Source organism: Aristolochia californica, unplaced genomic scaffold (assembly GCF_029961685.1).
Source record: "Aristolochia californica isolate CCGP_79_NKW_82.1479 unplaced genomic scaffold, dmAriCali1.0.hap1 SCAF_2, whole genome shotgun sequence".
Classification (NCBI taxonomy): Eukaryota; Viridiplantae; Streptophyta; class Magnoliopsida; order Piperales; family Aristolochiaceae; genus Aristolochia; species Aristolochia californica.
In genome coordinates, this window is record NW_027181881.1 from 47,965,953 (window position 1) to 47,991,600 (window position 25,648).

A 25,648-nucleotide genomic window follows, 5' to 3' on the forward strand; every position below is an offset into this window, starting at 1 on the left:
GAAAGAGAAAATTCTCCTGTTATTAGGGTGCATGGATCTTAACTTGGTACTTAGAGTGGATGAACCTTTGAAACCTACGGAATCCAGTACCCAAATTGAGAAAACATCATTTGAACTTTGGGAGAGATCCAATCGATTAAATTTGATATTTATTAAGTTTCATATTGGGAAGAGTATTCGTGAATTTATTCGTGAATGTGCCAAAGCCAAGGAATATCTTCAAGCTATTCAGGAACAATTTGAGATTTCCAATAAGGTATTAGCAAGCACCTTGATAACCCAAATGTGTTCTTTAGTGTGTTTTGAATCTAATATGACTCATGCTTCTTATAACACTTGTTAGATTGATTCTGGTACTACAATCCATGTTGCCAACACCATGCAAGGTTTCTTGAACCAATGAAAACCGACACCAAGTGAATGCTTCATCTATTCAGGAAACAAGATGGGTTCACATATAGAGGCGGTTGAAACTTTCAGACTTGTCCTAAATACTGGTTTTGTCTTAGATCTTGAAAGGATATTTTATGTTCCATCTTTTTCTAGAAACCTTATCTCAGTTTCTAGAAATTCCCTCCATTTGTATAAAGACCATTTTCTTGTTGGAAATGACATTTTGGAAGAAAGATTATCCAAACTTCTTTTAAATTCTCCATTTGATTGCAGTCTTACTACTGTGCATGGTATTAATGTTGGCAATAAGAGAAGTGTTATAAATGAGAAATCCTTCATGTTGTGGCATAGGAGATTAGGTCATATCTCCATTGATAGAAATAAAAGATTAGTTAATGATGGAGTCCTTGAAGCTCTTGATTTTACTGATTTTAGTACATGAGTGGATTGTATTAAAGGAAAGCAAACCAAGAAGTACAAGAAAGGTGCCAGGAGAACTTCTGATGTCTTAGAAATCATACACATTGATATTTCAGATCTTTATGATCCATGTTTCAATGGTCAAAAATATTTCATTACCTTTATTGATGACCATACACTGTATATGTATCTCTATCTGCTTTATGATAGAAGTGAAGCACTAGATGCTTTTAAGGTCTATAAAGCAGAAGTAGATAAACAATTAAGTAAACAAATCAAAATCGTGAGGTCAGATAGAGGTGGTGAATATTATAGAAGGTACACTGAAAGAGGACAATTGCCTGGTCCTTTTGCAAGGTTTCTTGTGGAACAATGTATTGTGCCACAATACACAATGCCTGACTCACCGTCTCAAAATGGTGTGGTTGAAAGAAGAAATCGAACATAATGGACATGGTGAGGAATATGATTAGTAACTTCGATCTCCCATTGTCTTTATGGAGTAAAATTCTCAAAATTGCAGTCTATGTACTCAATAAGGTTCTAACCAAGACGGTTCATAAAACGTCATTCGAGTTATGGAAAAGTTGGAAACTTATTTTAAGACATGTACATGTTTGGGGTTATCCAGTTGAAGTTCGACTTTACAATCCACATGAAACAAAGTTAGACTTTAGAACAGTCGGTGGATATTTCATTGGCTATGCAGAAAAGTTTAAGGAATACAAATTTTATTGTCCATCTCGTTCGACAAGAATTATCGAATCTAAGAATGCAAAGTTCCTTGAGAATTATGAGATTAGTGGGAGTAGCCAACCTAAAAACTTAGTTTTTAAAGAGCATACAAATACTCCATTTGCTTCTACAAATTCGGATAGATTGGTTGTTTTTCATAAACATCATCAGGATTCGATTATTCCAGTACAACTAATAGTTGAAGCACCATCTCATCATTAGGACACTCCTATAGATCAGGTAACTCAACATTCTCAACCTGAAAATGTTGAAGTACCATTAAGAAGATCTTCAAAAGTTAGGAAACCTGTCGTCTCTTCAGATTCTAAAGTGTACTTTCAAGAATCTGACATGGCTATTTGTGCTGAAAATGATCCTATTACGTTTTCACAGGCCATGAGTGGACAAAAATCCACATTTTGGAATGATGTCATGCAGGAAGAATTGGATTCAATGGCTAAAAACCAAGTATGGGATCTCGTTGAATTGCCTAAAGGGGGGAAGGCCATTAGTTGTAAATGGGTTTTCAAAACCAAAAGAAACTTTTTAGGCAATATTGAGTGATATAAGGCAAGACTTGTAGCCAAAGGATTTACTCAACAAGAAGGAATTGATTATCACGAAACCTTCTCTCCTATTTCAAAGAAGGATTCATTTCGGATAATTATGGCATTAGTAGCTCATTTTGATATAGAGTTACATCAAATGGATGTGAAAACGGTTTTCCTCAATAGAGACCTAGAAGAATAGGTTTACATGAAATAACCTGAAGGTTTCATTTCAGAGGGGAATGATCACTTGATATGTAGACTTAAGAAATCTATATATGGACTAAAAAAAACCCTCCCGTCAGTGGTATTTAAAATTTCGTGATGTTATTTCTTCATTTGGGTTTACGGAGAATATCATGGATCAATGTATATACCATAAGGTTAGTGGGAGCCAAATAATTTTCTTAGTCCTATATGTAGATGATATTCTACTTGCTTCAAGTGATTTAGGATTACTTTATGATGTCAAACGATTTCTCTCGTTGAAATTTGATATGAAAGATATGAGCAAAACTGCTTATCTCATAGGTATAAAGATTGATAGAGACAGATCCCAAGGGACATTAGGATTGTCTCAAGAAGCCTATATCAACAAAATTCTAGAAAGATATCGTATGAATAATTACTCATCTAGTGTTGCACCTATTGTCAAAGGTGCCAGATTAAGTTTGGAACAAGGTCCACGAAATAATTTAGAGAAAGAATAAATAAAAAATATTTCATATGCTTCCGCAGTTGGGAGTTTAATGTATGCTCAGGTTTGCACAAGACCTGACATAGCTTATGTAGTGGGAATGTTGGGCAGATATCAAAGTAATCCCGATTTGGACCATTGGACAACTGCAAAGAAAGTCATGTGATACCTTTCAGGGGACTAAAGACTACAAGCTTACATACAGAAGAAATGATCATCTGGACTCATCTCATAAAGCCCGACATGCGTAACCAGTATGAGTTGCAAAAGGTTTTTTCCGTCACCTCTCTTAATCCTTTTATTTGGGTTCTGCAGGGAAGAAATCCGAAGATGGAAAAGAGTTTAAAGTCTTCATACGGTGCTTCCGATTTTGAAGATGGTGTTATGAATGAATGAATCTTTCATAGATGGTCGTATTGCAATTCAAAGATTTTATTGAAGAGTTTGAATGATATTCAAGTCAAAGTTCAGACACAGTTTAGGGTCTCTCTTTTTTGTGAGCTGCCGATGAAGAAAGTCCTCTCACCACCAGATCCTTCATTCTTATCTACTGCTGCCCCATTTGATTTTAATCCAGATGGTAAATCAAGCTGCATAGGACTTCATGATCAAAGAAAATAGTGCTTCAGTTTTTAAAATCAAACACGGCCAGAGCAGCAGCTCAAGACCAAAACTCCATTGATCATATTCATGTGCCAATTTGTAACATTTCTTCTTCTGTTTTATTCTCCTTTCTGGAATTATCTCTCAACAAAATGGCCAAATTAAGGGTATTTATCCACGCTGCCCAGAGGTCAATAGATTAGTTAATGTTACTTTTACTGAGACGATCTGAAAGAAAAGCTGCACTTTAGTTCTTAAATGAAAGAAATGAGATTCCTGGTTGGGATCTTTACTGTTAACAAAATTGGAAGTTCTGAAGCCAACCAATCTCAGTTCTGGTTTCGGTGAGGCATGATTGGATTCAATTAAACAATTCCAGCTATTAAAGTGCACGTTCCATGAATGATTCTTTGAATCGAGCTGATGTATACCTAACGTGGAATCTAACTGGGCTGATCATGGGGAAGAATCGGCAGCAAATAGACAAGCATTTTGAGTGCTCTTGTCAACTTGACCGTTTACTAGGAAAATATATCATTGTCCGCACTCTCTGTACCATTTCAATAACTACAGTGAAGGATGTTTTTTAATCTAATCATGTGAAGTTTGGGACGAAATGAAGACAGAAAGGCAAAACACAGGCAAGAGTCGGGCTCTACATTAATTAGTCCAGAGATGGCTGGAGTTGAACAGTTCCAGATTGCTGGAAGAACAGTTGAAAAAAAAAAATGGATTAACCAACAAAATGGATTACAAGGTTTTGAACATGACTGATTCTTTCGAATCAACGAAGCACATTTCAAATCCATCTATTTAATCAGTAGTTCAAGGAACCCGTTTTCTACGAAAAACCATCCGATCCTTTTTTTTATCCACGGTTGGTGACTACTCCCTATCAGAAATTACAGGACCAAAGAGCTAATCAATTGAAGAAAATCAAACAATGCTGATTTATAAATAGTTAAGATGAACTGTAACAGCCTTCTCTACGACTTTCTTGTAAGAGATGGCGCCTTTTTCACGATTAGTTATTCATCTTTGACATTCCTGCAGAACGGGTTGCCCACATTTTTATTTTTTTGTCTTTACATTTTCTTGTAAGAAAAAAAGGACGGAGGAGGATAAGAAGCATGACTCGTCTGCGTGAGGTGGATCCACGTCTTCTGGGATTTATTTTTCGGTTAATCTGTGAATAATTCTGTAGCTGGTAGCTATATATATATATATGATATAATGGAGATGCTCTGGGTATCTGGGTGTTTGTGATCGTAAGAGAGGAAGAGAAGAAAGGAATATAGCAAGAGAGAGAGAGATGGGGATTGAGAATGTTAAGATAGAGAGAGATGTAGAAGAGGGAGCATCCCCCCTTCCTTTGCTTTCTTTAAACCATGTCTCGTTTGTCTGCAAATCGGTGAGCGAGTCAGTGAAATTTTACGAAGAGGTTTTGGGTTTTGTACTCGTCAAAAGACCCTCTTCCTTCAACTTCGAAGGAGCATGGTAAGTTCAAGAGTTTTTGAGCTTTTGCTTTTTAGAACTCTGTAATGATCTCTGATGGATTACATATTTGTTCTTCAGGTTGTTCAATTATGGTATCGGTATCCATTTGTTGGAATGCAACTCCCCAGATGCCATGCCAAAGAAGAAAGGAATCATAAACCCCAAAGACAATCATATCTCCTTCCAGTGCTCCGACATGAGACTGGTGATGAGAAAACTGGAAAAGATGAACATCGAGTACGCAACGGCACTCGTGGAAGAGGGAGGGATTAAGGTGGATCAGTTGTTTTTCCATGACCCAGATGGATATATGGTGGAGATCTGCAACTGTGAAAACCTCCCGGTTCTTCCACTCTCTGCCTGCCCTCTCAAGAAGGTTCCCAAGGACTACGCTTTTCAGAATCTCTATGGTGAGTCTCTTTCTCTCTCTAATGGCTTAAACTACTCACATATAGTTAATGCTTGGTCTGTGGACCAGTTCTGTAAGAATGAATTTGGTCTTCCTAAGCTTATCCAATTTCATTCAAGCTGATGTGATCGTCAACGGCGGAACCGTTTTTTTGGTCAATAAAATTTAATGGCTTAGTAGCGTGTGATTGCACGCATTGAATGCGCGGCCAACTACCAACTACTCAACTGCTTCATGGGTCCAATATTGCAGGTGAGAAATCCAGGGAGGCTCGCTGTGCTTCTGAAGTGGAGATCTTGATGATGGAGAATTTGGTCGCAGACATGATGGACATCTCCTTCTGAATATGAACACTGCATCGTCTTCCCAGAAGATTTTCACCAAATTTTGTGTACAACATTGCACAAGCAGATTGCCTTGTTAGGTTATTTTAATTAAGGCGTGTCAGTCAATTGTGGAAAGGAATTTTCATTTCCTTCTGTTTGTGATTGATCTTTAAGAGTCGATTATTTGAGCTCCCGAGCTTCAAAGAATTGTAGAGTTGTACTATTGGTATTTATATAAATCTAAGACAAATAAGTAAGCTGTCCGAGCTCCTCAATCCCTCTCTCTGCTACTCTTATGATCTCTGAATTCAGTGGCTGGCCAGTGTTTTTCTTTTTTTTCTTTTTTTGAATATCCAGTTACAGTCAACTCTGAAGTACAACTTTCAGAAGGGTTTTTGAAGATTAAATAATTGAGAATTTCCCATTATAGAAGAAGGAAGAAAAAATGAGGAAGAACGAGGTTATAGACTTATTCAAAATTCTCCCCCTTAAGATCTATTTATAACCGATTAAAGTAAAAGTGAAGAAGAAACAAGAAACATAAATTAATTACATCAATGACACCTTAATTACATAGAGAATGATATTTTTAAAATAAAAATGTATCAATATAAATATCATGGAGAGCGGATCGATGAAAAAGAGTTACCTCTACCACCCTAAAGATCATCACACTAAGGGAGAATCGGACCTTTAAAAAGTTTTCGAAATCTTCCTAGTGTTTGAAGCTGTTTTTTCTTCCTCTAACAAGTGTCAAATAAGTTATCAAAGTTGAGTGATTTGTTTGACCTAGTACAAGGATCTAAGATCACTAGATGGAGTTGTTGATTAATCTATAATGGTCCACCATGTTCATGAAGGATCAAAAAGTGAACCAACTAAATAAATCACTTACAAAGAAAGACTTTGTATTTTATCATTTTTGAACATGTGACAACATTTCAAATATAGACTAGGTCTTGGGTTGGTTAGTATTGTAACTAAAAGTTCAACTTAAGGTAGTTGGTTCATTATCTTCGTCACGGTGTGTTTCACACTACAACTAATCAATACCCTTTTACACACGGAACATGTGCAAATTGCAATGCCGCGTTGGTGTGGTGTCTAGAACTCACCTCCCCAAGGATACCCACGTGCTTCGCATGTCAAGCGAAGCTACGTGCATATAAGCTCACGGTCGAGGCTCTGGTAAGAAGTGAGAAGAGCAAGAGAAGACAGCCAACCCAGATGGAGACAGCAGCAACAGCACTTCCCCTGGTTTCGATGAACCATGTATCATTCGTCTGCAGATCAGTGAACAGATCAGTCACATTCTATGTGGATGTTCTGGGATTTAGGCTGATAAAGAGACCTTCCTCTTTCAAGTTCGAAGGAGCTTGGTACGAGGGATTAATTAATTACCTAATCCCATCTCGTTTTTTTTTAAATTATATTTGTGCTTTCAAGTTCCGGTTTCATCTGCAGACTGATCAGTGTTTTTTCCTTTTCTTCACTTCAGGTTGTTTAACTATGGCATTGGGATACATCTCCTGGAATGCAACTCCGCAGATGAAATGCCCAGAAAGAAAGACTTCATAAATCCCAAAGACAACCACATCTCCTTCCAGTGCTCGGACATGAAACTGCTGAAGAGAAAGCTAGAAGAGAAAGGGATAGATTATGTGACGGCTGTGGTCGAAGAAGGAGGAATACTGGTCGATCAGATTTTCTTCCATGACCCAGATGGCTACATGGTGGAAATCTGCAACTGCGAAAACATTCCGATTCTTCCAATCTCCTCGTGTTCTCTTAAGAACACTTCCCTGAGTAAGCTCTCCTCTCTACTTAATTCCCTCAATGTCAGTATTCTCTCCATTTTAGTGCTGACATTTGATTGTCCATCCATCCGTAGGTAAGATAAGGGAACAAGACGAGGCCCGCTGCAGCAACGAAGTCGCGAATGAGATGATCGAAAGATTGGTTACAGACATATTAGGCATCTCCTTCTGAGAATTTCATCTAATTACAGATAAAGAGAGTTATATTGAAAATCACTCAGGAGAGGGAACCAGTTCGACCCCTTTGAATGTTGCCTTCACTACAGAAACTGCTTACACTGAATGTTGAGCTCAGAATCTGTGTTGAGAACCTTAGATTGATTGAGTATTTGAATTTTCAAGGTTGCTTGATATTCATATTGTATTTTTTCTTTTTCTACGCTTTATGTAATCCCAACTTGATAAATATCAATCATCATGAAAGAACGAAAGCCTGTGTGTAAGTTAAGCAAGTGTCGCAAGTCGAAACTTGGGCTCTCAAGAGGACAACTAGGACAGAGTTACAGCCTTCAAACCAAATATGAGCTTACAGGGTACAGTTTCACACATACACGGACACAAACACACACGCGTAAACATTATTAAAACAATTCTACACAAGAAAAGGGAAAAAACAAAAACAAAATTACTAACAATATAAGACGGAATGAAACAGACAACAACTAATTGACATGAAATTCACCACTAGCATGCACTTCTTTGACTCTCTTATCATATTCATCTTCTTCATCATCCTCCTCCTCTAGCTCTTCTTCTTCGTCTCTGTCTTCATCCTCGTCTTCTTCCCCATCCCATCCTGGCACAGATCTAGTTGCTGGAGGTGGGGTTCTTGCCTCCCCCACGATTTTCATAATGTCATCAATACTCTGGAGGGAAAAGCTTGGATTATCTCTTTGATAATAGATTGCTTGGGCCGATTCTGTCAGCTCCCTAGGCAAGTTCTTCAGGAACCACGGGTGATTCTTGATTTCTTTAATTGTAATCCTCTGCAATTGTTCACAAGATATAGTTGTCAAAACAGCTCTTTCATTTCTTCACTAGAGTTAGCGACTGCTAACATTATGAGATATGTGCATGCTCCAAGGAACAAAACCAGATACACACTCCTACACGCATTCTGTTTCTTGTTTAGTTTTTTACAAGAAAAGACATGAGATGCAGAGGCAACAACCATAGGTTTTCACATATGATGACAGTATCCATACACACCACTAAGTTTCAGGTTTTGTTGAGCACTTTTTTTCAAAAAATACTCTTCAGCACAGTAAAATCCATTTATATACTAACAGAAGTGACAAAGGTGGTAGTAATTTGATTCCTTGTGCATCCATAATAGAGAAATGATTAAGTGCCATGACTTCTATTCTTAAATATTTCTCATCAATCTGTGTTTCTAAAGATCATAACAGAGACAATATATCCCCTAAATGCTTTTTTTTGGATAAAAAAGGACCATGTCACATAAAATTTGTCACTACTCTTCCCCACCACCTACTCCATTCTCAACAAAATTTAAATTTCATCCTCCAGCCATCATCACTTCTTTCGGATTTCTAATGTTACATTCAGTAAAGTGCTTAGTTACCATTCTTCAGGTGAAAGTTTTGACATACACAAACACTAGTACAAGAAAAGTTTAGAGATACCTTGATTGGATTTGCAACAAAAATTCGGGAAAGAAGATGCTTGCAATCTTGAGATATGTGTACATAGTCAGGGATTTTATACTGAACAGCCATGATGCGCTGCAAGAAATTCACCACAAAAGTGTTACTGAAATAGATAAACAGATAAGACATACATACATACATACATACATACAAACAAACATATATATATATATATATATATATAGAGAGAGAGAGAGAGAGTCAGAGAAGGGTGATTGTTTAATCCCTACCCCAATTGTCTTTCTGAAATTCTTGGGATCCTCTTGATCTTCAAAAGGGTATGCTCCAACAAGCATCACATAAAGAGTCACTCCACATGACCATACATCTGCCAACTGCACACCATGACAACATTATAACTATGAGATTTTTTTTGAAACAGCATGACTATGAGATTTTATGCCTATGATTTTAACATCATTTGTTCTTATGACCAAAACAGGGGTAGCTCTTAGTTACTTGTTGGTCCCAATTCCACCCAATTCATGCACCAAAAAAGAATGATGATCTACAGCTGTTCAATTACAAACACTAAGAATGAAGGGGTCCAAATATGGATTCAAGACACTTTAAGTAATTGTAACAGTCCAGTTGAAAGAACATAGCACAGACTGAAGTGCAGGAAACCTGTTATTCTGTTTCCTTTCTACTTGTTACACTATATAGAAGAGCCAAGCTTCAATTGTGCAGCAGGAGTGTTCAGATCATAAGCCTCATAATTAAAGCCTGTAAAGCAGCTAGAAACTCAATTCCCATGGCGTAAGGTTTACAAAGTTTCAAATGATAAGACCTGTTAAGTTTCCAAAATTCCAACTTATCAGATCAGACAATTTGCTTAAAGCCTACCAACCTAATCAATTTGAAATTTGAGTCCAGCCAACTGAGTACAAGGATCAAAACTTTTTCCTAAATCAAGCACTTGACAGGATTTAACCTAGTAGCGTATAACAAAGCCCAGCCCACTAACTAGCTAGCTCTAACCTTTAGGCCAGCAGGTATGGTCAACTTCAGCACTTAGCCCAGCCTTCTAGTAAATGCACATGGCCAGCATTTGGGGATGAGAAGTAGTAAATTTGGTTTAGTGAGGGTAATTTAGCCCATGCAACTAGCAGCTCAGAAGCGGTCTCAACGAGCCTCTCAAGTCCATGCATATTATGTCTCAAGTGAAATGCAGCTGAACTTCTTTGAAATTCCAAAAATCAAATGAGTCCAATTATAAAAAGCAGGAGAAGTGGGAAAAGCAGAAAAAAATGGGTACCACCTGTAAACAAAAAGTAAGATCTTCATCCTTCTTTTATGAGAAAACAAGATACCTATGTCTCAACACAGATTGCAAGGCAAGTGCATATTTCTCTGGATAGTGACCAAGACCAACACATAGATAATGATAATTCCAGCCAAGCCCTTTGCTCAGACAAAATAACAATTGAAAAGACATTCCCCCTCACCTTTACAGTATATTTACTGTCACATAATTCCAGATTATTTGGTTAATTTAGAATGAAGCTGTAGAAGGCAAGTTTGAATCCATGAGTCAACCAATCAAGAGTACCTTGCTTAGAACTCACTTTGGATCCAGGGAATATGTATTTATATGTACAAAAATAACGGGAACTTCTGACTTGGGTTAAGATTGGGTCAGGGTTGATGACCAGATAAACAAGCCCCATGAAGCTTCTAATTCTCTTAAGGTGCACATAGTTCCAAAAACTTCAATATCCCAATTATAATTACCTTGCCATCATACTCTCGCCGAGAAAGAACTTCCGGTGCAATGTATGCAGGAGTTCCAACAGTCGATTTTGGTCTTGAATGTAGCACAGAAGACTGAAATTTTTTAAAAATATAAAACAAATATAAGAGGAGGAGAAAAAGACATAAGAATTTCTTTAACTGCCAATAAACTACTGCCTTGAGTTGCGATTTGTTTCAACAACCTTGGAGTAGCCAAAGTCGCATATTTTCAGACGAGGTGCAGGGCTTCCATCTAATAATGTATTTTCGAGTTTTAAATCACGATGGCAAATTTGCTGCACAGAATTTGAACAAGATGATCAGAACCAGTAGCACAATTTCCATTGGGAGGAGAAAAAGATCCTTTTTTTTCAAAATCCAAGATTTACCATTGAATGACAGTAACTGACGCCCGAGATAAGCTGCTGAAAGAAGTATCTCGCCTGGAAATTTTAGAAAACATTTGTAGCTATAATCAGAAGAGTTAAGACTCTTTTAAAGTAATAAAGAACATAGACTCCGAGGAAGAGGAAGTAGGAACCTCATCTTCGCTAAATCTTCCAGCGTTGCAGATACGTTCAAATAGCTCTCCGCCAGAGGCATACTCCATAACAATAGCGAGATGACTAGGAGTCAAAACAACCTACACAAATATCCTCAAATTATATATTTTTTTTAAAAAAAACGCCAATGAAGGTAAAATAAAAAGCCGGAAAAAAAGGAACATAGAAAATTCACCTCCTTGAATCTAATTATATTGGGATGACGAAGTGACCGATGGTTTATCATCTCCCTCGCCACGTTTTCATCAATCTGACCAAAATTTAGACTCAATTGAGCTCAAAAGTATCAACAAGAACCCAAAACAAAACCAGTAATAGCAAAAACAAAAAAAAAAACTGACAGCAGCTCCTTGGTCTCAGAATTCTTAATAACAAACCTTGTAACCGCGTTCGATGTATTTCATAGCGACGAGCTCCTTCGTCTCCTTGTTCCTCATCAGTCTCGCCACACCAAAATTCCCCGAACCTATATCTTTAACATGCTCGTACTTGTCCATTTTTTCTTTCCTTAATCTTTCCTTAATCTCCAAACCCCTCAGCAATCGAACTTTCTAAATTCCCCCACACCCGAATCCCTCCTTGCACATTATACAACACGCAAAACTCTCCGCCCCGGATCTGAAAACCAAGAAAAAAAAATCCAAAACAAAAATGAGCGGGCAAGATCTGCCAAGTTTTTCGAATGTTGGAGGGCTCCAGCCTCCAAGCGCAAAAACGAAGTAGATTTACAGAGAGAGAAAAGCGGACCCCAAGAATATTTAAAAAGCGGCACCACGTGAGAAAGAGGAAAACCCGCTGGACGACCTTTCCCTGCCTGGTCCGATCTCCAAAATCGGCGTTTTGTATGGAGGTGGGCAGCAAAGCGCGGCGGTTGACCTTTCGATCTGTGCTGTGCGTGTGCGCGATAGCTGCTCCGTTAAGAAAAGTTGCAGATTGAATTTCTCCGCAGAGAGCGAGAGAGAGAGCTGCTTCCCTGTCTCTCAATTCAATCTTTTCTTTCCAGGAGAGGAAGAATCTCTCTTTGCTTTCACAGACAGCGAGCGAAGAGAGGAGAGAAAATTTGATGGAATATCTACCCTTTTTCCTGCCATTATGAAATTTAAATTCCTTTTTTTAACTAAAATGCTGACGTGGGATCCGAGAAGTAGACCATGCGCATGTGACTCTCGTAACGATAAATGATTATATTCCGCAATATTCTTTTCTTTATCGCGTAAGTGGGACCCACTGTGCGCTCGATGTATCGGCCGATTGAAGTAGCACCTGCTGTGTCGCCTACGGAGACTCGTTTTATAGACTGAAACAGCGATGATGCATGCATTCTCATTGATGGGACAGATGGGCATCCATAGTGCCGTTAGCTGTAGAACAAGATGGGTCTGCGCAGTCGGCATGATTATGAGATAAGTGAATTGGCATGGTTTGGCACCTTCTAGTGCCGTTAACTGTAGAACAAGATGGGATTTGACAGTGACTTGCATCATTCTTGATTTGATCATGAATGCGCATCCCTACCGACCCTCTTTCTCCTCCACGTCCACCAAGTCCAATGCACCTCATCCCCACACGTTTTAATACATTTTGGTTCTAGAATAAGATGTTACACAACCCATGTCGTAGACACTGGGTAGATGGGGCTGTCACGCTCTCTCGCTTTCGTGACTTCCATCTTTCCATGTTACCGAAATTAATGACAGAATTATGTGTACAACTCCAGGTGTACATGCTGCTTTTAGTTGGACGGAAAAAGATCTTCCTCCGGACGGTCCGGTCGACATCTGAAGAGAGAAAAGTGTCCGGAAAAAGTTCGTCCACCTCGACTCCTCGCCGGAAATATATTTCCCCCGCAATTGGACAACTGGGGTAATTTACACCTTATCCCTCTCTTTAATGCGCTGATGAGAACGCTTTGAAGCCAAAAGAAAATTCCGAAGACCGCCGAAAGCAAACAGGTTTGAGTTCGGATGGAACCGACACGGGCTCAGTATGTACAATGTGAAAGCTAAGCACATGCTCCCTGACTTGATGAACATATTTTATGGATTGGATCTAAATTAACTATTTACTATTAATCACCGACTTTGACTCGATAAGTCACCGCTCAGGTTGGTCACATGCAACTAACCAACTACTTAACTACCTAACTACCTTATCTGAGTCTAATAAATTCCTTCAATTCAATTACTTTCATAGATGGGTTGTTATAGGAGTCCACATGTCCGTGGTCCGCTAAGTACTTTGTTACATGTACATGGAAACTATTAAAATTATGATATTTTCATTGACCGATGGACTAAGTAGAGAAACGATCTTAGCGGATCTTAGTCGGTCGGTCTTATCGGATCAAGACCAGATTACGAGATAAGATTTACTAATGTAGGGTTGGGTGTGACTTGAATTTGTTTGAATAGGACTGGTTGGATTTGGAATTTTATTTTGGAAAAAAAGAACCTAAATTAAATAGAATTGTTGGAACCAAGAGAAATTATGTAAAAATTTGTACCAGACCTGCATGTCGGGACAACCTTGTTAATTGTCTTATGTCGAGACGTTTCTCAAGAAAACTGTTGTAAATTCTACGTAGAATTTTGTAGAGAGAAGTTTTCATTGTCCTGAAAAAACCAATCAATGGCTATTTGATCTTCTACTCCTTTGAGTCCTTATCTCTTACAAACTTTCTAGTAGGGGTGACTTCGAACTGAGTAGGTTTACGAGCGGCTCGAGTTCGGCTTGAGATCCGAAATCGGCTTGTTTAAATTAATGAGCCGAGCTCGACTACCAGATTCGGCTTGACGGCTCGTTAATTTAACGAGCAACGGATTCGGGAGGATTTGGGAAATTTTTGGACAGTCTGTCGTCTCCTAAATTTTTTTTTTGGGTCTCTCTCCTATTCTCTCGCTCTCTTTGTCTCCTCCTTCCCTACTCTCTTCTTCCTCCGAAATTTTTTTTCCCTCTCTCAGCCTCCATCTCCCTTCTCCCTCTCGCCTCCGGTGCCCCTTCCGTCGCCGCCGCACTTAATCCTTCCCCCTGCGCATCGCCTTCTCTGCCTCTCATCGTCGTCAGCGTCAACTCCCGTAGCGTCGCCCTCGCCTCGTCGTACCCCAACTAGAGCAGCTACTCTAAGCCCTCTCCCGTCGCCGTCACCCCCCTACTATCACCTTGCTGTTGCTGTCAGATCAAACCGGCCACTGCTCTCGCCCCCCCCGATACCTAAGTTGAGGGGGGGAATTATTTTCCCCTCTGGCTCAGTCCCGCACACTGTGCGAACTTGCACATGCAGTTCACACATGCGAGTTTCGCACATGTGATTTTTTTATAAGAAAAAAAAACTTGCAAATCCTATTCTCAGCTTGTTTTTCCTCTGGACGATGCAATTTTGTCAACCCTAACCATCTCTAGTACTGCTTTTCTTTCGGACGATGCAACAATACGTAAAAATATAGTGTGTTAAAGTTAACATTTTATCAAATTTTCCTATTTATTTATTTATTTTTTATAATTAATTAGGTGCACAGTTAATTGGCTCAAGTGATTATTGTATTAATGTACAATAAACTGCAATAATTAAATAATATAATATCTAATTTAATCAATTAATATATTAATTTATTTTAATTATACATTAAATTATTTATTCGTGTTGTAATCATGTGTTGTTTTACCTAATTTGGGGTTTAAGTATTATGTTTTAATTAAGTATATTATTATAAGTTACTTATTTTTTTGTTTTTTATATTTTTCTCATTTTGGGACACTGACACTGGAAACTGTTTTCCAATGTACGTGAACTTATCCACACTAATACCAAGTTTGAAATTGAATTTCATGTCGATAAATGAAATGAATTTGAAACAGGAAATGAAGATGAACTTCAAATTTTAAGTTTGTTGACTAACCCCCCCTTATAATTCTCATATCCGCAGTAGATTTAAAGTCTACATTTAGTAATAGACTTTATATCGTTCTTCCTTGACACCAAATATAGTTCAAGCTTTGATTTGTGGCAGTGATTGGGTCTGGGCTCTTCACGGTGTAAAGAACAATCAAAAAGTGAATTTATTTGATTAATTATTTATTATGATATTTTTTAGTCTTTTTTTTAGTTTTATTTATTAAAATTTTATTTTATGATTACAGCCTGAGAAGAAGAGTGTAAAGATAATGCTACCAACTACATGATTTTTCATGTTTTTTTCATCATGGTAATTTTAATATTTGTAACGACATTAAGTTACTAGTAGTGGAAGAGTATTTTTTTATCTGATAATAACTAATTTTTTTTTTTTGTTTTTGTCATAGGTGGAGATTTTGCTCATGCAGGGACGTATATTATTTTCTAGCATGAAGAGAAACAACTATAGTTTGTAAATTTATAATGGATTTATAGTTTTTATTTGGGTGATTGTAAATTGATAGTGATATTTCATTTAATTTTGTTGTGTTTAATTATTGTATGAAGTTTATTCGTAATGTTATGCAGTGTATGGAATGTTTAGACTATTTATGAAGTGTATAAATAATTTCATGGAGTGTTTATGAAATGTATAGACAATTTTATGGAGTGTTTATAGAGTGTTTATGCAGGTATTATGTATATAGATTATGCCCAATTTTAAATAGAGGTCATGCCGAATTTTTTATAGGTATTATATACATAGATTATGCTAAATTTTAAGTAGAGGTCGTACCCAATCTTATACATGTATTATATATATATATATATATATATAATTTATGTAGAGATCATACCCAATTTTATGTAAAATGTATGCATAATTTTATATACAATTTATTTGATATATATTTTTTGAAAAATTTTAAATGTATGTTGAAGCTCGATCTCGACTCGAAATATTTAAATCAAACTCGGCTCGAACATAGGCAGGTTCGGGTTCGGCTCAGTTCGGTTCGTACATAGGCAGGTTCAAGTTCGGCTTAACTCGGCTCAGCTCGTTCGGGTTCGGCTCGGTACGGCTCGATGCCACCCCTTTAATCCCAATGCCCGCAAAGAAGATGAAAACAACATTGAAGGTTCGCTGTCCCCAATCGGCACACCCGTCTCGATGTTCAGTTGTGCCTCGGCTCCCTTTCCTGTAATTATCTCCACGATGATGGAGAAAGCAATCTCCATTCGGGCAAGTCTTCCCACAAACAGCTCGTTTGCCTTTGTGAACCCGATCAATGGACCTTTGAAGAAGAAGACCCAAGTGTAACTCCGTCCCAGAATTGGGATTTGATTACAAACATAATGTGGATTGATTGCCGGCAGAAAAATTTCTTACACAAGTTCTTGTGAGTCTTGTGAAAATGTCTACCCGAAATGATAGAAGAGATTTACGGAATTACCTCCTTCTTTGAGGCCCAGAGCTGTTTTGAAACTATTTCCCGGAGGAATTACAGCTCTCGAGTCCCGTAACTGACCTCTGTCAACCAGAGCTCCGATTGCTCCCAGGAGTATAAAGAGTATAAAGAAGAGAAGAAGGGGCTCTGCTTCGTAGATGGGAATCCCACTCTCAAGGTTTAATTGCGCTAGAATTCCCTTCCCTGGGATCGCTTCTCCCAACAGCGATGCCTGCAAATCTTGTAAACTACTTTCAATGTTAAAATCCCGGCTAGTGCGGACATAAGAACTCGAGTATGAAGAAAGAAAAGAGAAAAACTCACGCGAATCCAAGCATGGCAGCACGACCCACAAAGAGTTCATTCTGTTTGGTGAAGCCAATTCCCCCTGATGTCCCAAAAATACAATCTTCTACCTTCGGCTTTACCTTCTCCACCTAAAACACAGACACAAACAGCACCGGTAGTTAACCCCATAGTATACAAACTTCCGCAGTGGGCCATTTTTTCTGCTTGTTATTTTATTAGTGAACAATGGTTAGTGGAATTGGAGGCAAAGGACAACCAACCTTTTTAGCCGGATCTTTGGTTTTTGATTTGAAGATAGCAAGAGTTGGAGCAGCAGAAGAGAGGAAGAAGTAGAAGAAGTTTGGTTCAGACGCGTAGAGTCAGGACAAAGAAGCTGCTGCGAAAACGGAGTAAAATGGCCGGAGATTCCTAATTGAATATAATGAGACTACATTGCATTAGTATTAATTATTAAACTCGCTAAAAATGGACTTTTGAGTCTAGAGGTCCGACCGAAAGAGCAAATTAATTTTGACGACGCCAAACACCAAAGAGGTAGAGAAGTAATTTAAGCGTAGAACCGCCCCAGATGTTCACCTGTTGTTTCAGCTAACATGAAGGAATTTGATTTGATTATTTGAAATCCCCTCCATGGTTCATCTGGTGGCAACTCAAGCCTGCTTACGCTACAAAAGCCTCCCGGACTGAAAGAGAAAGAGAGACGCGAGAGGGAAGAAGATAAAAATCTTTCCTCCATCTTCACTGCTTCCCTCTCTCAGCTTCTCTTCTTCTCCATCTCTGATTGTAGGGATTGAGCTGTTTACCCTTAGTGGCTGCTTCTAGCCCTAGTTTCTTAATTTCAACACAGACTATGAGCACCCAGACGGCTCCTGCGAGGCGTACTAATCTCGGTTCTAGACGCGGCCCTACTATTGTCAAGAAGTCCGTCCAGTCGGAAAATGGAGCGCCCCACGGGAACGTATCTAAGCCCACTTCTCAATCCACGTTGGTGTTTTCCGACTCTTTTCATCTTTTGCATTCGTTTTTTCATTTATATGTTGCTTAATCTTTTTTAAGTGAAATAGTTTCTCTATTTTGCAAATTTTTTAAATAAATATATCGGATATGTTCAGGTCGATTGGAGAACGAACAGTGAAGAAACTTAGACTGTCGAAAGCTCTGACAATCCCTGAAGGAACCACCGTTTCGGATGCTTGCCGAAGGATGGCAGCACGGCGTCTGGATGCCGTTTTGCTTACTGATTCAAAAGCTTTGCTTTCAGGGATTGTGACAGACAAGGTGAATTTTGTTTTGAACCAACAAAATGTTTCTCTCTAATCTTCTCCTATCTCTTTATTGTTGCTTCTATTTTTGGGTTTAGGATATTGCTACAAGGGTGATTGCAGAGGGTTTGAGGCCAGAGCAAACTATTGTGTCAAAGATAATGACAAGAAACCCGGTTTTCGTTTCTGCAGATTCTTTGGCTATCGAAGCCTTACAGATGATGGTCCAAGGTTAGTTTCTTATTTGCCGCTTGTATATCTGCTGCACAGAACAATATTCAGTTCCATTTAATGATTGGATAGGAAAACATATTACTAATGTTTGAATTTTGATATGGTTACAACGTCAGTTTATCACCGGACACTCAATAATAGATTCAGTTTAATATTGGTGCATCCTTACCTTGAAGAGCCGCCTCATGTAGAACTTTTTGTAGATATTAATGATAGTTCTCTTTTAAGAAATTTCTAAAACAGTGTGGAAAGTCATGTCCCCACTACTTTCTTTTTGCTCCATAGTTTGAGTGTAACACTTAGTAGCCGTTGCTTATCTGTGGGTTTTCTTTCTCTGTTTTCTCACAGAGGACTTAAAAGTCTTTTTTTGGAAGCTCTTTCTGGACCACAGACAATTCTATTGTAGAATGAGCAATACCCGAATTGCTTTTGTTAATTCAATGTTGCCATTCAAATTATAGAATTGACTAGTCCTGGTTATCAGGACTACCTCCGTGAGATATGTTTATTTTAGCACATGGGATTCTTGTCTTTCAGGGATAAGTACTATTAAAACATTCTCTTGGCTTTGTTTGCCTTATTCTCTGACAGGAAAATTTCGGCATTTACCTGTTGTGGAGAATGGAGAAGTTATTGCACTGCTGGATATTACAAAATGTCTTTATGATGCAATATCTCGAATGGAGAAGGCAGCAGAGCAAGGCAGTGCTATTGCAGCTGCTGTAGAGGGTGTTGAACGCCAATGGGGAAGCAACTTTTCCGGTGCGTTGTTGATTTTTATGTGGCTTGTTATCTAAGCCTTTGTAATGCTGTAATGGATTTGGACACCATGGTTTAGTTAGATCTGCTTCTTGTTGATCTGGATTGTTCCTAGACGAAATGCAAATTTTTTTTTGGTTTCTCAAAAATATTGTAAAAATATCTGTTCATTGTTTCAAGTAGAACATATTTTGAAAGCAAGTCATATGGGCAAGCTTTCTACAATAAGATGTACAAATTATTGTCTCTTACGCAGCATATCTAAAGAGGTAACTGTTTCCATATTTTGAAGTTGAGATGGGACAACCTCTAAATGGAATGAATGAGCTTCTTGATCTGGAACATTAGGAAAGTCCCTATCTTGCAGGTATACAAGGGATGAAGTGCTGCTTGATCGTTGTCTTATAATTAAAACTCTGGAACCTATCCAAGATTGAATTGTCAAAAATCTTTGATGAAAGCCTGACCATAGAGTTAATGGTTGTGTTGTGGTACTTTTTTTTAAAAAAAGTAATCTTTCCCTTTAAATAGGTTACATTGATAGACACCCAGAGACATCTGCCAGACTTCGACCTCTGGCGTTGCACTAATGCCCTTATTGGAGCTTGTCCACTAGAAATTTTATGTTTATGGAAACTATATTTTTACTCCTACTCTCCATGATTTGGAAGCTAGTGAGATACGGCGGACAATAAAGGTTGTTGTTACTTCAGGGTGGTATGCATGTTAAATAGGCAACCAGAAAAAAATTGAGATATCTCCTTCAGCTTTCTCTGTTACTAAAGGTTAATAAGTACACCAAGGCTGAGATTATTTGTAGCATTTTCTGTGGATGTCATGCAGTATTAAGAAATAGTGCAATGAATGATTTTGACTGTTGTGAAAGTTCTTGATGAAGAAGTATTTATAATTGCTACTATAGAATTGGTTAGTGGAACATGGAAGCTACAGTTTTTTGCTTTAATGTTTGTTCTGTTTTTTTTTTTTTTTTAAACCTATGATGTTTTTCTTAAAACAAATAATGAATGTTACTACATGAGGGAAAAGAGATTCTTAGATTGACATAGAGATTATTAAATGTGAAAGACATCTATAACTGGTAACCAGAGGTCTTTTTTTCTTTCTTTCTTTTTATTGGGTCAGGTCAATAAACCTGTAAGAGATGTTTGTAGAGGTGTCTGGGAAGATAAATTACAGATAATATTGGTTTATTGTCTTCATCTGCTTTTAGGGTTGCTGTATTAGTTCTGGAATCAAACAAGCATAACAAATTTAATCAATCTCATCTGTTGCAGCTCCATATGCTTTCATAGAAACTCTCCGCGAGAGGATGTTCAAGCCTTCCTTGTCAACAATCATAACTGAGAATAATAAGTATGCTTATGTATCCAAATTGCAGTTATTTTTCTATGTATCTTTTTTTCTTCTTTTTCTATGTAACTTTTCTTATTTTGAGGTTTATCATTATCATTCATTGCAGAGTTGCAACCGTGTTACCATCAGACCCTGTCTACCTTGCCGCCAGAAGAATGAAAGATTTACGAGTTAATTCAGTGGTTGTTGTGACTGGAAACAAACCTCAGGGCATTCTCACGTATGATATCTTAGCTTCAGTTGCTTTTATTTTCCTTAAAGTGTCATACTACACATGCATTTCCTTTTCTAGCGATTTCTTTATGGTCATACCTTTCTTAATTTTACTAAAAAGTTCTTGGTTGAATTCTCAGTTCAAAGGATGTGCTCATGCGAGTTGTGGCTCAAAATCTTTCACCTGAGTTGACTCATGTGGAAAAGGTTCCACCCTTGGGACATTTCTTTATGATATTTCTGGTTTTTGCCCATTTTAAAGCATGCAGTTTGGTGGATTAGAGTAACTTGAGGTTTTCTTAGAATATAGTAGAGGTAACATGTGTGCATACATTTTTATTCTTCTTCTGCTAAACCTAAGGTTTCTATATCTGCTCTTGCTTAAGAGTACGAGCGCATCGGTCTATAATGTTAGGGTAAGATTGTTCTATTTTCATCAACATCCTGCTGCACGGAAGATCTTATGTGGTTTGCACAATAGCCATCATGCAGACTATTCAGGCCTTTTTTGGGTGGTTGATATACAAGTTAGTACTGTTTGCATTCAGCTCTTGGACTGCCCGACCATTCCAAGAAGAAATAAAAAAAAAAGAAATCTTGGACAGCCTTTTCACAGATAGCTTGGGCTGTTTCATGAGGTAGACTTTGGCCACAGACTGGCGGCCTTCAGATGGTTGGCTTTGGTTTGTAATAAGCACCAAGGGTGTGGTAGGCTGCTCAAGTATTTCTTACAATAGATTTGTTAATATAGTATTGCTTAATTATGAGATAAAACATGTTTAGTTTCTTTGATCATTTTCTCTTTGTTCCCTGTTTTAGCATCTTTAGTTGCTCATATTTGTCACTAAGCACATCCAATATTGTAAAACATTCTAAAATTTACAGATGATGACCATGTGCCCTTCTTAAAATCATTCTGATTTTTTATTACAAAGTGTTAAAGATTAAGTGATTATTGGTTCCTTGCTGTCATTAGCTGGTGATCTTCTATATGTAACTGAATACCTTTTCTGTATCCCACATGTAGTCTTAGATGAAAAATATCTCTGTGCTGACATGTGATGACCAGGATGGTGTGTAGAAATTAGTTTAGTTTGTGTGTTTTTTTAATTTTTTTTTAATCTTTTCCCCTGAAGGTTATGACACCGAATCCTGATTGTGCGATGCTGGACACAACAATTCTTAATGCATTACATATAATGCATGACGGGAAGTTTTTACATCTTCCTGTTATTGATAAGGGTGAGCAGCAAAGCTCTTCTATGAAACTTATGCACAAAAAATAATGTGCACATACCGTATAATATATATATTTATTTGTTTGTACCTTCTTCTTCTTCTTCCTCTCTACCATTCTGTTGTTCACTCATTTGCATCTATTATTTCATCTGAGCAATTGTTACTTTTTTGGTCAGATGGATGTGTTGTTGCCTGTGTGGATGTTTTGCAAATAACTCATGCTGCAATTTCTATGGTAATTATTTTTAACTGAAAATATGGTAATTAATATATTTTTTATTCTTTATGGGCATTTATATTTTACTACGAGTTGGTTCAATTGCATGACCATGGTTTACTTTTCTGCAAAATCTTTCTGCTTCTTAGACTTGATTTTGATTTGATAGCCACTTTTGGTCTCATTTTCAATAACATGATTATACTTTGTCTTTCTTGTTTCAACATATTTTTGAGAAAGATACATTTTTTATGCATAGTTTTAATCCGCATAGAAGTCCTGGAGGCTACTGAACAATTTCTAATGGAAGCTTCAACCAACTCATCCTATTTTTCTGGTGCATCCTTAACATCCATTGTTTATATTAAATATGGCTGTTGTTTAATTGGGCTGTTAATAGTTTAGAATTTTCTCTCTACCATCTACAGTGTCTGTTCTCCTAATTCTTATTTTTCACAAGCTTTCCATTTTGTTTATAATAACTGTGATCATATTTTCCCTTTCTGAGTATTAAAAATTGTTTACGTACTAATTTTTTATGGCTTAAATATGGCTGGTCAAAGAGTTTATATTGCATTATGAGTACTTTAGGGCATATATTACCTCGAAATTTGAGAATGTAGTTTTTGCTTCCAAAATAGTTCCTGGAGGTTTGGCCTCTGTGTTGGTACATTTTTTTAAATCTGTTTTGCTCCAGGAGCTACAAATGTTACTTTTTACGGAGATGTGGGAAGTGTGGATGCATAAGCATAAAAGGTTTTAATTTGTCCATACTTTTCTCATTTTAAGCAGAAACATAGTTTGGACTGATAAGTTCATGTGATCTGTTGCATGTATAGGAAATTTCTTTTTTTCTTTTTCCCACAACCCTAGGGCCCAAAAGAAGGCAACAACAATCTTTTCTTCTAATGTACATCTCCTGGGAACTGATAAACAAGTTGCCAAGTTGTTATGCGTATGAGTGGAATACTTCTTTTCTATCCTCAGTATGTGTTTGTCAGCATTTCTCATGGCTGTACACATAAAAATAAATGCAGTTGTAAGGTTAACAAATATGTTGTGCGTCGTAAGTCAAAATGTTCGCACAAAGGGTGGACAGGTTGTGAGCTTTAGGCTCCTAAAGAAGTGTCTGCTTCTACCTTTAGTCTTGCTGTTTCCTGATTTGTGGACTTGTATGTGAAGGTTGAAGGAGGTTCTGGTGCAGTGAACAACATGGCAAGTACGATGATGCAGAAATTTTGGGATTCTGCTTTTGCCCTAGAGCCGCCAGATGATGAATATGATACACGGAGGTATGCCATTGCAGGTCTTCTGGTGTTAAATGTAAAGGAAACATTTTATGGAGCATGCTCATCCTCAATTCCTAACTTTGGAACACTCTCTGTAGTGAGCTTTCTGGCTTAATGGCATCAGATATTGGGGACTCCGTGAAGTCTATGTATCCTTCTGTAGGGCTTGGGAACTCATTTTCATTCAAATTTGAGGACCAGAAGGGACATGTCCATCGATTCACTTGTGGTTAGTTGCCAGAGAAATATTGCTAATATGGTGACTATTCCATGTGAAAGACTGCAGAGGGAGGTTGTGTAGTTATCTGAAGTGATTGGTTTTCATGTCCGTGGTTGCTTTGCATGCAGGCACTGAGAGTTTGAACAATCTCATCTCTACTGTGAAGGAAAGGTTAGGCTCCAATGATGATGAAGGCTTCCTGCATTTTCTGGTGATCCATCAATTTTCATTTCAAATATCAATTGAATTGTTTTTGTTTCTATATTTAGATAGTTGATCCGCTATAAAACAAATAAAGATAGTTGATTAGATCATTTTATCTTATTATAGTATGAAGATGATGAAGGCGATAAAGTCTTAATTGCATCTGATGCTGATCTTATGGGAGCTGTAGGTCATGCAAGGTCAGCTGGTTGGAAGGTAGTTTGCATTGTTTTCTCTACAATTGACTCTTCATTGCGAAATAGTACAAGAGTTGTCAAGCAACTTTTATTTGTCATGTGCACTGAATAGAATTATTTCTATTTCTCATTGCCTCAAAAAAGAAGTTTTCAATTAGTTCTCACTTATCTTTAACATTTAGAGACTGGGCAGGTGGCTCTCAGGGGTTCAACTTCTAAGTGCCCATCTAATGTGAGAAGATTCGACTAATTATACAAAACTGTATGAAGATCTGAGGCTTTTTTTTTTTTTAAAAGAAAATCCCTAATATAGCAGAAGCGGACAAATTCATGAGGCATTTTCTGGAAAAATGTTGGGAACTTTTTTTCAAAAAAAATTTATTATGTCTGAATTTGGTGGCATTATCAGTTTATAAGTTTTTGGTTTTTGTGTGTCACTCTAAACGATTATATATTCATGCTCACATAAAATCAACTGCACACTGGTATGCGTTGTTTAATGCTGGTTTCTGTTTTCAGGTTCTAAGGTTGCACCTTGACTATTCAGACTCTCAGAAGAAAGCAACAGAACCATCATTAGATGCTTCCAAAACCCAAACCAGTCAAATAATCTCTCTGAAGTCAGGGATTTTGATTGGTGCAGTTGTGCTTTCAAGCATTGGTATACTTCTGTATCTGAAGCAATCTAAGTAGCAATTTTCAGTTGGATCGACCGTCCCGGGGAGACCCTGTTGTACTACCTCCATCCATACAGAATCTGAAATTCTTAGCATTCTAACTTCTATACGCGCATTGGGCCAAAGAGGGAAATATTACTCGAGGTCACTGAAAGAAATTTGAGCAAGAAAAAAGAAAAAGAAGACCGCATGGGTGAAGGATGAGAATGAATGCAAAGGTGAGGGGAAGAAGTGGGAATATTGTGTCGAGCACATATTATCCAACACTGGTATACGATGCCGATGTCTGTGAAAATTTTACCAGTTTCTGAAGCACGGAGAAAACAACCGTGGAGAAAGAGAAGCTATATATTTCTGTATCTCTCTCCTATGAGTTACTAAACCAGACATGGTCGCAGGCCTCGTGAAGTTATCAAGCTCAGTCGACACCAATTTTAACTATTGGTTAAATTGATTGATAATGACATCATGTAATGCTGTAAATATTGTTTAAAACTTAAAAAAAGGGACATTATTGAGCAAGGGAAGGTCATCTACCCTGATCCGGTTAACTGGGTTTTGACTTCCCCTTCCTTTTGTCTTCCCTTGCGTCAGGGAAGGGGGGACGATGGAGATCGCCTCCTCCCACAGGAGCTCACTTCAGGCTATCTTCCCGTGTGGATAGAAAAGAAGGGGGAAGGAGCAGTCTCTCTCCACCCAATG

General features: G+C 37.8%; 4 protein-coding genes and 1 pseudogene across 4 annotated transcripts; 3 read left to right on the forward strand and 2 right to left on the reverse strand.

Moving 5' to 3' along the window:
- Positions 1-4,708: 4,708 nt before the first annotated feature.
- LOC137956989 (glyoxylase I 4-like) lies at positions 4,709-5,731 on the forward strand. Its single transcript, XM_068804679.1, has 3 exons — positions 4,709-4,893; positions 4,972-5,303; positions 5,555-5,731. The coding sequence occupies exons 1-3, from the start codon at positions 4,709-4,711 to the stop codon at positions 5,644-5,646; spliced, it is 609 nt and encodes a 202-aa protein (XP_068660780.1). The 3' UTR covers positions 5,647-5,731.
- Positions 5,732-6,850: 1,119 nt separating this feature from the next.
- LOC137957363 (glyoxylase I 4-like) lies at positions 6,851-7,837 on the forward strand. The gene is made up of 3 exons (XM_068805128.1): positions 6,851-7,007; positions 7,127-7,434; positions 7,520-7,837. Exons 1-3 carry the CDS (start codon positions 6,856-6,858, stop codon positions 7,615-7,617), a joined length of 558 nt encoding a protein of 185 aa, XP_068661229.1. The 5' UTR covers positions 6,851-6,855; the 3' UTR covers positions 7,618-7,837.
- A 98-nt stretch (positions 7,838-7,935) lies between these two features.
- LOC137957362 (serine/threonine-protein kinase SRK2A-like) lies at positions 7,936-12,467 on the reverse strand. Its single transcript, XM_068805127.1, has 10 exons — positions 12,160-12,467; positions 11,790-12,030; positions 11,588-11,662; positions 11,391-11,492; positions 11,239-11,292; positions 11,053-11,145; positions 10,850-10,942; positions 9,346-9,450; positions 9,092-9,190; positions 7,936-8,431 (listed from the first exon to the last, which is right to left on the reverse strand). The coding sequence occupies exons 2-10, from the start codon at positions 11,907-11,909 to the stop codon at positions 8,108-8,110; spliced, it is 1,065 nt and encodes a 354-aa protein (XP_068661228.1). The 5' UTR covers positions 11,910-12,030; positions 12,160-12,467; the 3' UTR covers positions 7,936-8,107.
- A 3,890-nt stretch (positions 12,468-16,357) lies between these two features.
- On the reverse strand, positions 16,358-17,420 carry LOC137955216 (photosystem II 22 kDa protein, chloroplastic-like; annotated as a pseudogene).
- Positions 17,421-17,538: 118 nt separating this feature from the next.
- On the forward strand, positions 17,539-25,648 carry LOC137955636 (CBS domain-containing protein CBSCBSPB3-like). The gene is made up of 14 exons (XM_068802667.1): positions 17,539-18,045; positions 18,174-18,339; positions 18,422-18,554; positions 19,149-19,319; positions 20,612-20,690; positions 20,797-20,910; positions 21,044-21,110; positions 22,040-22,145; positions 22,319-22,377; positions 23,542-23,651; positions 23,747-23,877; positions 23,997-24,079; positions 24,199-24,288; positions 24,789-25,648. The coding sequence occupies exons 1-14, from the start codon at positions 17,912-17,914 to the stop codon at positions 24,960-24,962; spliced, it is 1,617 nt and encodes a 538-aa protein (XP_068658768.1). The 5' UTR covers positions 17,539-17,911; the 3' UTR covers positions 24,963-25,648.